A 13,186-nucleotide genomic window follows, 5' to 3' on the forward strand; every position below is an offset into this window, starting at 1 on the left:
CGAAGGACAATTTGACGTCATACAAAAGCTTCCTTTTGTAATTTAACCCCACTAAAACAGTGTTGCATTACATTGGATCTAAAAACTAGGACCCACAGCAAACCAGCTTTGTCACATAAACAACAGGATACATGAAGTAATCAGTAAAGAAATTTTGTAACAGGAAACAGATCATTCTTCGAAAGTTTTCACTAATCTTCAAATCATTCTCACACATTGCTACTTACTGGCCTTTTGTCAATTCTAAACTAATTATCATGCATGGTTAGGGATAGGTTAACTTCTGTTGTATGTCATGATGGTCATAAGTCGAGGCACTTGTACGAATGATCTGATTTTAAATTTTCTCCAATGGTCCTTAAGTGAATGTAGAGGTCGTAAAGTGAACACAGTAGTCATTAAATGAATCATTTATTCACAATGGATGGTTTTCTTAACCCGAAGTATCTGGCAAAAAAAATGTCAATCACAATCAGATGATTGCTGGACACTCAAACGGCCATGAAAGCGGGTGGGTGCTGTAGCTCCAGGAATCCATCTTCAATGTCAAGGCCCTGGTTGAGGAGAAAACCCTGAAAGAACAGCTCTCAATCAGAGACCAAAGGCAGCATTGGTCCAAAGGAAGCAGACAAGAAGGCTGAACTCACCATTGCAAGCACATGAATTGCTGTTGTTCTCCCACTTACAGAATGGGACGCATTCGCCATCTTTGCATTTTCCCAAATCCACGCAGACAGTGTCATCCAAGGCATTCCCAGGGGAAGGACAATCACTACTATTCCCTGTAAGTTGATTTGACAAAATGGCGGCAGACATCAGAATAGGCATATTTGGGGTCAAAATACATCATTTCGGTGATTTTCTAGGGACTGAAAATGGATTGAGTTTCAGGATTATCTCTTCCTGCCATACTAGCAAAAGGAGGAGCTGAGGTAAAGAACTGCCAAATGAAAGTATAATGTAAATGTCGTTATAGGCTGAGCTTTGGGCACTTTTTCATCACTTGTTTAACAGCAGATTAACTTCTCTCTTTTCCACCAAAATAACTGAAAAGTCTAAATAGCCCAACATTTGTTTAGGTCTATTATTGTGAGGGGAAACTTACTTTTGCTTAGGGGAAACTTATGTTATACTTTTATATAAATATAAAAGTTTCTTCATAACACATTACTGCACAATCTTTATGTGTATAGAGCAAACAGACCTCATGATTAGCATTAGCAGACCTCCTTTCTCCCGTACATCTGATTATGGTGAAACTACATATTTTAGTTGAAGAATAAGATGAAGATCTCAGGGATCGAGCATGAAGTGCAGTCTTTGCTCCTAAATCATTTATCAGAACAAAAACTTTATACTAAATCTGCTTTCATTCCAGAGTGTTAATAACTGTTCTCATGAATCTACAAATGGATCAGCTGCAATTATATCCATACCTAAGCAGTCTGCATTGCTCAATATCCTTTTCCAAAAACCCACAACAGAAGGCAACATTCTGATGATAGTGGACACCAAACCAACAGATGACCACAACTAGTGGCTTCATGTAAACATTTAACAAGAGGGACAAAAGTTCTGAAGTATCCTACATAGGAGGCATCTCTGGCTCAATTTCACCCTCCTCTGTCGTCACTGACTAGACCCATCCGAAGAAAAAGAACCACTGGAACACTGTATCATTGCGTTGGTTACCTTATGACTACGGCAGTGTACACTACACTTCCCTGAAAGCCACTTGGAAGCTGAAGGTGGTCTGGAATGTAGCAGCCTAGGCAGTGATGGGCATGCCATGGCCTGCCTGCATGACAGTTTTGCTCCATGAGCTTGCAATGCTTGCCAGTAGACTTCCAGATGTAATTCAAGGTTCTGGTAATTACTTATAAAGCTCTTCATGGGATGAAGCCAGATTGTCTGTATCCTAACCCTTATAATTGCTATCCATCCCACTTTGTCTGATAAAGTTGGCATGTTCCCAATCCTATTAATTACACAATGCCACCTGGTAAGAGACAGGAAGTGAAAAAGTTCCATATCAGGGCACCCGCCTCCCTAAAATACCATTTCTCCTGAAATTTGTACAGCCCCCCCACCCTGGCCTTATTTAAACTATCCCTTAAAAACTGGCGCTATCCCCAGGGCTCATTTACAACAAGTGATTTATTATTTATTTATTTATAAAATGTAATGTTCTAGTTTTTCTAAATGGTTGGTTTTTTTTCTGGATTTTAGATGTTCTGTTGTGTGTGTTTTATTGCATTTTTACTGAGTAACCTGTACATTTTAAAAATAAGTAAGAAAATTAGCCTGTAAATATGCTTTATTTTTTTGTGTGTATCTCATGTTTTTTTGAGAGTTAGAATTATGAGGGTTAAGATATAGATTATCAGGCTTCGTACTATGAAGGGCTTTATAGGTAATCTTGAATTACAGTTCAAGAATCTTGAATTACAGTTTATCTCAGGGTGCTTTTTTTTGAGGAGTTAAAAGATTGTAAGCTTAAATTTAGAGTTGAGTAGAATGCTCAGTTCATAACCATGGCAAGGAGAAAGAAGTAGCACATAAACATGTTTATTATTTATTTATTTATAAAATGTATTGTCTGCCCATCTTACCATCAAGATATCTTTTCCAAGCAATTTCTGTTTTGGAAGCACATTTGTCTTGGAATGCAACATTCATAATTTATGAATAAAACTATTAATTATCTTAAACAGTATAACTGTCTTTCCAAACCAAAATATGCAGGTTGTACTATTGAAAAATTGAAATTAAAAACAAAAAATAGTTTAGGGCCCAAGTTAGAAAAATAAAGGACTTACCTGTGCAATAGGATTCCCCTTTACAGGTTGCATTGATAGCTTCCTGGCACTTCTTATTTGCACTTTCAAATTGGCATCCTTTACAGCAGGGGCTGTTTCGATCACTAAGCAGATTGGCAGAAATAATAAAATATCTAAATTGATAAACTCCAAAAAATAGGAAAGGAAAAAAAATGCCCTAAAGATGGTATACTTTAAAAAAAAATCCAGTACAGTACTTTCCCCCCCAAGAAACTGCATTAGACAATTTTCATCCTGTCTCCAACCTTTCCCATGGGCTCTTTCAGAGCTCTGTTCATCCCATTCCCATTTACCATTTGTATATGAAGCCAATGGGTACCATTATTCATTGGCATGACATTAAGTGCCCTAAGTACATTGCTGACACTATAGATGTCTATCTTTGGGCCAACAAGCAGTGCTGTTGAGGTGCTTCCTCAGTACCTGGAGGCTATGGGAGTCTGGATGGGGAAGACCATGTTTCAACTCACCCCGCCTTTTAAGCCTCCTCCCATGAAATCCAAATTTTCTCAATGGGGTTCAACTGCCATACAAAGAATTGGTGCACATAATAGGGGAAATAAATTTCTGGAGTTGCAACTCCTGTTTGAAGAACTGGCATTTGTTTAATATAAGAAAACAAAGACTCAAGTGATACCCACCCTTCCCACCTTCGTTTTTGTTCCTTCTGTAGCCAATTTTTTTATCGGATTTAGTTTGCTACTGCCTCACCTGCATTTTGCATTTGGCTTTAGCTTGCAGTCAGATGTGCAACAAATATCGTTCTGAAGATGCAAGAGACCAGGATCACATTCCTCTTCTTCATCCACTCTGGAATTGCCACATACTTTGTTGGTCCGTTCTTTGAAGCATTCTGGGGCCTTGGACTGTATGGTCTGAAGAATGGATGCTTTACTGCAGTTTGAAAACATCTAAAAACATTACAGAAAAGTAGGGAAAATAACAGCTGTAAAATGTTGTCATTTGCAAATGTGGTCAGTTGCAAACTTTAGTATAGAATTCACCCACTTGAGGCCCCTGTCAGCCCGCCCCACATTACATAATCAATTAAATCCATTAACCCAGGATCTTCTGTCACAATTCAGAACCAGAGTGGGTATTTCTAGCATCCATTTTGATTTCTATTGCTTTATTCCTGATTTTACATTGTTCCCTCTTTCCTTTCTTTTCATACCTTTCCTCAAACCAGTCCATATTTTAACAAATGCAATGAAACACTATAATATTTGCAATGGTAAATTAAACTTAAGTATAAAACTTAAAAGATCTTTCCTCACATAAAGAGACATTATTTATACATGGAACAATATGGAGACTTACCTTGTTGTTTTCATGGTCCCCGCTCACAGCAATAGGGTACATAACGTATTTTCCTCCTTTATCTTCAGTGGGAGCACATTCTGGCATGCTATCAGGATCGTGCTCTGCCCCAAAATTATGTCCCAACTCATGAGTAGTAACTAAGTCAGCTTCCTGTTCAATGAATACAAAATGATGTTATCTGGTTGTGTAATGAAACATCTACAAGCAAAATCAAGCTCAGAGAGCACCAAGGATTCTACCATCTAAACCAGAGGTGGGCAAACTTTTTGGCTCGGGGGCCGCATTGACTTTTAAAATTTGACAGACGGGCCGGGTCAGCACAAGATTTTTTGGGAATCGCCCCCCTTCCTCCCCCTCTTCTCCTCCTTCCCCTCCTCGGAGGCCCCTGAGTCAGGAGTTGCTACCGCCGGCGCGGCTCATGCGGGCTCCAGTCCCGCGTTGCCTCGGGAAGGGAAAGGCAAAAAGGAAGAGCCGCGGCGGTGCTTTGCAACGGAGCAGCGGCACCGAGGCTCAGGCTCAGCGGCTCCTGGTTTTGCCTTTTCCTTCCCAAGGCAACGCGGGACTGGAGCCATGCGAGCTGCACTGGCGGTAGCAACTCCTGACAGCCCCAGCCGGACACCTGAGCGGAGCCCGGGCGAAACTGCCTGTTGCTGCTGCCGGAGCACCGCCGGGTCGCCTCCTCCAAGCAGCCTGCTGGCCCACCGGGCTTCCCTCTGCCGCGCGGCTCGGGGCCAGGCGCGGCGGCCGCAAGTTAAAAGGAAGCCGAAAGTTGCTGGGAAGTTGCTCGGGTGCTGGGAGCAGGCTTTTAAAGTGCTGCCCGAGCAAAGTTTAAGCAGCCCGCCCACCCGCCGGGCGGAATCCTTCCTGCTCCTCGGCGGGAAGACGCTCCAGCCTGCAAACTTTGCCTTTGCAAAGTTTAAGCCTGGAAGCCCGAAACCCAAGCAACTTCCCAGCAACTTTCGGCTTCCTTTTAACTCGCAGGCGCTCGTGCCTGGCGGAGGGGAAGCCCGGAGCCTCCTCCAAGCAGTCCGCCCACCTGCCCGCCGGGCTTCCCCTCCGCCCGCGGCTCGGGCCAGGCGCGAGCGCCCGCAAGTTAAAACGAGCGGAAAGTTGCTGGGAAGTTGCTCGGGTGCTGGGAGCAGGCTTTTAAAGTGCCGCCCGAGCAGGACCGCTGAGCCGGGAAACGGGCACCAAGGCAGGGCAAGGCTCCACCAGCAGCGGTCTAGCTTTAGGTGGCTCCAAGCAGCCCGCCCGCCCGCCGTGTGGAACCCTTCCCGCTCCTCGGCGGGAAGACGCTCCAGCCTGCAAGCTTTGCCTTTGCAAAATTTAAGCCTGGAAGCCCCGGAAAAAAGGGGATCGGCAGGGACTCACCTTCGGAGAGGTCGCACTCGAAGGTGATTTGAACTCCCAGCCGAGGCCTTTGCAAATTTCTTTTCTTTCCTACCCCTAGATCGCTCCGCACTGTTTTGCAGCTTTGGGGGCCACGTGGCACAGGGCAATACGCCACGCCCAGCAATTTTTTTCAGGGGCGGGCTGGATTGGACAGACCAATGGCAGCAAATTTTTTGGGCAGGCCGCATTGGACAGACCAACGGGCCGGATGTGGCCCGCGGGCCGTAGTTTGCCCACCCCTGATCTAAACTGTTCAAAGCTAAACCCCAGAAGCAAAGAGGTATCTGAATATGTCCAGCTTCCCACTGTATATTGTAGTACACAACATCCTCCAGAAAAGTGTCAATGATAAATGGATAATGCTAATCAGTTAGAATTCCCTGCAGCCTTAGAAGCAACATGAGATACAGAACTTGCCACATAGATCCAAAAAAACTTAAGATAAACAATTATACCAGAGACTAGTGCAACAAGAAGCATAACTAACTCTAGCAGAAAATGTAAAAACCTTAAAAGCCTAAAGAAGGACTAAACCAGTACCATCCTCTCAGCAGACAACAGGGTTATGTCTGTCCATTATGATCATAATGGACAGAAAATTATGCATACAAAAAGCCAAAGAATTACTCAAGGACAAAGAAAACTACATTTAAGTAAACATCAACCTAATAATAGAAAGAGAACTCACAACGATCTAACCAAGAAAGGTCAAATCATTAAAAAAAAACAGTGGAAGATGAAAAACTATGGACCTATTCTGACATGGTTCTGTGGACACCCAGACACAAGCCCAGCATACCTCTTAATCCAATTGTGTCATTATTAAAGAGGTCAACATACAACACATCCCAAAAAAACCTACAAAAGGCTTGTACATCTCACGGAAGGCAGCGAATATTCCATCAACTCCTCATTACAGTGTCTCCAGAGAGTTAAAGATCTAAAAATAGAAGAAAACGCAATATCCAGAATCATAAACCTCATTACCTAATTGGAGTTTGATGGAAAAATCAAAGGAACACTCGTGGGATTACCACTCTGAGGACTCGTAGCATAGACCGTAATGCAAGGTTTAGAAACTACAGCACTCCCACCTTTATTTGTCACAATAAAAAAATGAACCAGAGAAGATACATGTAACAATCAGCAGCATTTTCAAATGAATAAAATTCACAAGGGAAACAAAAAACATACTACCCTTCCTGAATATCCTCATCAGCAAAGGAAACGACAGCAAATTAGAAATGCGTCTAAACAACCCACACTAACCAAGTGCTTCATTAACCAGGTAACAATCCAATCTCCCACAAGAGGAGCTGTGTAAGAGCATTATTCAGATAAGTACACACACTGAGACAAGTACACACACTGCGACAATCCTGAACACCAGGATACAAAATCTTCCAATAAAATGGGTATCCATGCAACTTTAACAAAAAGTGCCTGACCGCTCAACCCACTACAGCACAACCAACACAAGCTATGAAAAGAACACAGCAATTTATCAAAAACATCTCATAAACAATCAAACAGATTATTACAACCATCTGGCATCACTGTAGAACACAAATCAACAAAGTCCTTCATTTATTTATTTTTAACAAACTTTATTGATTATAAAAGTAAAATATCAAACAAACACATACACAACACACAGAAGAAAAAAGGAAAAGGAAAAAAGAAAATGATTAAAAACTAACAATGCTACTGTCGACAGTCTATGGTTCCTTGTTTGTTATCAACATTGGTGATATATTTACAAATACATCTTATTGCGAATATATAATTATTACCTCTTTTATATTTTACGTTGTTTACTAATATTATAGAAGCTGGGAATGCTGGTATGACTGGATAGAACAAAAATAGAAAATATATTAATCAACAAAGTCCTTTATAACAGCCACTATGCAAGACAGAGAGGCAAAAGACTAGCAGAATGCATCTATGAAAACCAACTATTAGTCAGAATACACTCCTTATTCTCACAAGACATGGACAGACTCATAGTGTTGACTAGGAAACTATAGGCATCCTTGACTTAAAAGGTAAAGGTAAAGGAATCTCTGTGGATTTTACTCCGCTAGTCATTGTCAATTAGAGGGGGCAGTGCTCATCTCCATTTCAAGACTATTGAGCCAGCGCTGTCTGAAGACGCTTCCTTCTTATGTGGCCAGCATGATGTCACGGAGTGGTTACCTTCTCATCAAAATGGCACCTACCATGTTTCCCTGAAAATAAGACCTATCCTGAAAAGAAGAGCTAGCATGTTTTCATCATGTGTCTAAGATAAGCCCTACCCCAAAATAAGCCCTCTTAAGTGCCTGCACAGCCTCCTGCTCCATTGCGGCCACGAACAAGCAGAAGTAGTGAGCTGGAGGCGAAGGTTAGGAGATGGGGGGGTAAAACGGCTAGATCGGAGAAGAAAGGAAGGGAAAAAGGGGAAAAAAGCTACAAAGGCTTGAAACGAGATGCAAAAAAGCAGATTTTTTTCAGAGATAAAGGGTAAAGTATAATTATAAAAAAAAAAAGATTCTGCAAAAGTACACAAGATACTATTGTAGTATTTGTATTTGAAATAGTAAATTGGAATATTATAAGATTTAAAAATATTTAAACATTAAAATGCTTAATAATGATAGACTTTAACATTTAACAAAATATAAGGGAATGTGTAAAATGTTTAAGGTTTGGCTATAGAGTTTATTTTGCTATTGTCTAAATGTTATTATAAATCTATTATTTTGTTTTCCCACTTACAATAATGTAATAAGCAGAATTTGAATGGAAATTATATACTTAATTATATTATAAACTTATTATTTTCTTATATTAAAATGTAACATGTAGAATGTACTATGCAGAATCAGAATGGAAACTATGCATTATTTAAATTGTCAAATTTAGGGGAAAGATAGAAAGGCGCCATACTTCAATTAGTGATTACAGGGGAAATTTTTTGTTAAAGAGAAGAGATAAATAGATAATTGAAAAAGAACGGACAAAAGATACAAGTATAATGATCTAAATTAAGATTAAATAAACAAAATATAATTAACAGAATGAAAAGAGGGGAGAAGTTTATATAGAAAATATAGAATGGTAAATAAGATAAGTAATGGTATATAAGGTGAGCATGAATTTGATTTAGGTCTGTTAAAAAAAGATGTAACCTGGGGATAGGCCACTTTCCAAAAGGATGTTTTATGTTTTGTGTTTTGGGCATTTATGTTTGACTGAGAATTAATAAAGCCTAGGAGGAATATCACTAAAGGGAGAAACAACGAGAAATTTGGAAAAGATATGTATGTGCTTAAATGATAATTGGGAACTATGTTGTATAAAACAATGTTTATTTGTTTTCTCAAAACTTATATGTAGCTTTCAGAAAGGAGGTTTTATGTTTCTATGTTTTATGTTTTGTTGGTCTTTGAAAATTAAATAATGAAATTGTAAATAAGGCAGATGGATACAATGAAAATATATAATTCAAGTTAAAAGAAATATAATTGAATAGAAGGAAAGGGAGGAATAAAGAGAAGTTGGGAAAAGATATGAAGTTGAACAGATAAGATAAATATATATATATATAATTGTGCTTGTATGGAAATATGGAAATGGAATTATTTGGTTTTTAAATAAGATGCCTTATTTGCTTTTCCAGAAAAGACCTTTTACATTCCTATATTCTATGTTTTGTTTGTTTCTGTATTGGTTTCAAAAATTAATAAAACTTGTGTTGTTGTTTTTTAAAAAAATGGCACCTACCATGTTTCCCTGAAAATAAGACCTATCCTGAAAAGAAGAGCTAGCATGTTTTCATCATGTGTCTAATATAAGCCCTACCCCAAAATAAGCCCTCTTAAGTGCCTGCACAGCCTCCTGCTCCATTACGGCCATGAACAAGCAGAAGTAGTGAGCTGGAGGCCATGCAGGGTCCTGCTGGACAAGGCTGCTGGAACTGCTACCATAAGGGAAGGCAAGTGTTGTAGGTGGCCTGGCTGTAGGGGCCTTCAGGTAAGCCAGTCCAGGGTGCATGGGGCAACTCTACCTTCCCTGCCTTGTGGCGGTAGCATTGCTATGCCGCGTGGTCTCCTGCCCCACCGTGAGCAAACAGAAGAAGTGGGTCTACCGTACATGGACAAAAAAAAATAAGACATCTCCCCAAAATAAGCCCTAGTGCTTATTTCAGAGCCCAACTGACAATAAGACTGGGTCTTATTTTGGGAAAACACAGGCATTTATCTACTCACATTTGCACGCTTTCCAACTGCTAGATTGGCAGGAGCTGTGGCAAGAACAAGAGCTCACCCCATCACACAAAAAACTCAGGTCTTGAATCTGAGGTTGACAGCTTTCCAGGTGACAAACATGGCATCTATTCTTAATCACTAAGCCATTGTGTTGCCCCATCCTAGACCAAGCTAAATCCAAAAATGCTACGGAATTCATGGAAGCTGGTATTCAGACAAATCAGCCATCAATAGACACAAGAAATAAATCATATTTATATATCATTCAAACAGGCAATAAAAAAGCTGTTAAAACATACTTTTTAGCAGCCAGCTCCCAGATAAATAAGAATTAACATCAATCAAAGAGAAAACAATACTCTAATCTAGGAACTACCACACTCCACCAAAACTGGCAGAGCAAGCTACTATATAGAAATAGAAGGCAAAATCCATTGTCGTTCACACTGATGTTGGTACATACTGGATAATGAAACATCTGCAAGCAAGATGTCAGAAAACACCAAGAACAACACAGTTCATTCCTGAACTGTGCCATGTTATCTTGTATTAGAAGACAAGACTGCATTATAATTCTGTTCATTCAGCTGACTTCTACTTCTGACAGTAGGACCAACAATGCTCCAAAGACTTCTGTTATTATACAATTGTTTGCAAAATTTTAGGCACACCTCGTTGTACATTTCAATAAATGCCTAAGTGAGTAGAAGCTGATACATCTACAAGGTATAAAGCTAAACACAACATCTTTCCGCAAATCTAAATGCATATTATTTACATAGTGATGTGATCCCCTTTTGCAACCTTCTGACAAGTGAAGTCAATTGGGAAACCAGATTCACTTAACAACATTGTTAGTAATTTAACAACTGCAGTGATTCGGTTAACAAATGTGCCAAAAGTCATAAAATGGGGCAAAATTCACTTAACAAATTTCTCACTTAGTAATATACATTTTGGGCTCAATTGTTAAGTTGTAAATCAAGGACAACTTGTATTTTTCCATTAACTATAATTACTGAACAATTCAATAATTGTAAATAATACAGAATCAGCATTACCATAATATGAATCCTGTTCTAAGTTTTGGCAACAGCAATTAAACAAAAGCAAGCTTTTATTTGATTCATGCACATATAATTCAGGTTATATTTGCTTTGGGCATTCTTTAAGTTTTAAAATAAGCTGTTTAACAAAATGTTCCATACTACCAACTACTTAATCGTTATACTCTGATCCAACAAAATGTAATTGAGAGTGAATATAATTCATGATTAAGATTTTAAGCACCAAATTGGCCGAAAATGTACAAATTAGAAGAAAGGGGACCTGGTTCCAAATGTTCAGAAGGGTTTTGACAACATTTGAATTCAGTCATTTTTCCCAGTTTATCAGCTTGGTCACCAAAGTTGGTAGGAAATATCATTTTCAACAGCAAGAATCTTCAGAAAATTATCCCCCCCAAAATCCAACATTATTGATTTCCTTAAAACAGTACCCATAATTTGCAATACCTTTGTAAGGATCGTTTTGCCATAGTTCTTTGTGCTGGTTAAGCCACTATTAAGATAGACAGCTTTTCCTGGTATCGAATTAGAATAAGCTAGGAAAGAGAAGATAAAAATATCAAAAGTCATTCGACGCTGCTAGACCACTGTGGATATATGCAGGAGGATTCACAATGTTAGAAACACATCTTGATAAATCTCTTTGACTGATACTTCTCTCAATTATGCTATCTCACCAGGGAAGGGAACAAATATGCACGGGAGTGTTTCTAGCTTGCAAACGTGCCACTCTTCATTTACTGTGTTTTAGGAGTTAATGCTTAATACTAATTTAAATCTAAAGAAACTAGATATTCTGGAAAGTTCAAGTCTCTTTTCAGCGTTGAGACTTTTAACAGAAAGTCTTTTGACACCTATCATCTTTCTGTCCTGCCTGAACTTGCATCAAGCTAATACTAGAAAATAAATTACTAGCTTTTACTGTACGTTTTATTTCCAATAATGCCTTTTGGCCCATAAGCCTGAAAAAATGAAAATGATGGGAAAATATAATCGAGTGCATATTTGGACATGTACACATCTTCCCAGAAAAAATTAAGCAGGGGCAATAAGAAATTGAAGTAGCAGGTACCATTCTAATAAAGCAAAGCTGTGGCATGAGCTTATGTTTCCCATGACAGTCACTTTGTAAACAAGCAAGTCCACCTCCAAGCAGGCCTTTTGTGCAAGGGCCAGAACACACCATCAAACATTTCAAATGTTCCTCTTGGCCAAAAAGGACTGGAGACCTCTGCTATAGGTCATCAGTTCATCTTAACTGCCTACAGTAGATACTTTTTTTTTTTTTTTATCTTCAGTCATTTATATTCATTTCCTAGAAGAAAAACCAAATCCCAAGTAGAAAGACTTACCTTTTGGACAGATGCCACCATGGCTGTTTGGTTTTTGAGATGCCACATAAGCTAATCCAAGAGTACCCAAATCAAAATCTTGGTATGTAAATAGGTGAGCAAGGCACACTTTAGCTGCTTTTTCAGCTATGTCGTAACTGAATTGCTTTGGGGGACAAATTTAAAAAAAACAACACTTTTTAGCTTAGAGATGCTTGTTCAATAAATTAGGAAAGGAGATCAATAAATAAGAGACTCCACTTCTCGCATCACAAAACAATACTTTTCTCTGATCCATTTTCCTTGCCCAAGATAATATTTTGCCTGAGATTGTTTTTCTGTCATAAATTACTCAGGATCACATAGTGAAGCATTCCAGAAAGGAAGTAAACACCTTATAATAGAATTTCTGCACAATGAGGATCGAAAATTAGTTAAGATATACTTGATAAAGCATGCTGCATCAACATTTTTGCCACAATTCCGAGAGCTTAGATAAGCATTTAGTTTATTTTAAATCATGAACCATATTTTAAAGCTATTTCCTTTGAGGGTTTTAAAAATGTTTTTATGATGTAACATTATATATTTATTCCTGAACTATTCAGTTATCAACTTCCTTAAAATATGTTGTAATTTGGAGATTCCCCCCAATCTTAAGTGAGTCAAGAAATAAATTATTTATAGCTAATTTTATCATTTAAAATGCACACACACACACACACACACATACAAAAACCTACCTCTAGCAGCTGCTTGACTTCCCAGGCATCCTTCTCTTCATCAGGCTGACTTTTTGCCATGTTATAGTGTTTTTGTTTAGGAAGTAGGGAATCCTCTGGCTCACTATGAACAATAATCTTTATTAAACAGAAATAAAACATTTAGAAACTTTGTAAAAACAGAAAAAGGGCTCAAAATAATGCTTCTGCTTTTTAATGAACAGAAAATACCATTACTCATTAGCAAAGGCCCATAGC

At 38.9% G+C, this 13,186-nt stretch overlaps 1 protein-coding gene across 1 annotated transcript in view; it reads right to left on the reverse strand.

Moving 5' to 3' along the window:
- Window positions 1-13,186, reverse strand: part of ADAM17 (ADAM metallopeptidase domain 17) — a 38,445-nt gene that overhangs the window by 12,406 nt on the left and 12,853 nt on the right. The window contains exons 8-14 of the mRNA XM_026674339.2: window positions 12,950-13,066; window positions 12,228-12,372; window positions 11,323-11,411; window positions 4,161-4,313; window positions 3,552-3,751; window positions 2,820-2,923; window positions 648-782 (exon numbers count right to left, since the gene is read on the reverse strand). Coding sequence (XP_026530124.2) covers window positions 648-782; window positions 2,820-2,923; window positions 3,552-3,751; window positions 4,161-4,313; window positions 11,323-11,411; window positions 12,228-12,372; window positions 12,950-13,066 — 943 coding nt within the window. The remainder of the gene's footprint in view (window positions 1-647; window positions 783-2,819; window positions 2,924-3,551; window positions 3,752-4,160; window positions 4,314-11,322; window positions 11,412-12,227; window positions 12,373-12,949; window positions 13,067-13,186) is intronic.

This window comes from Notechis scutatus, chromosome 1 (assembly GCF_049901735.1).
Source record: "Notechis scutatus isolate UNSWTSFEM ecotype Mainland chromosome 1, rNotScu1.2, whole genome shotgun sequence".
Lineage (NCBI taxonomy): Eukaryota > Metazoa > Chordata > Lepidosauria > Squamata > Elapidae > Notechis > Notechis scutatus.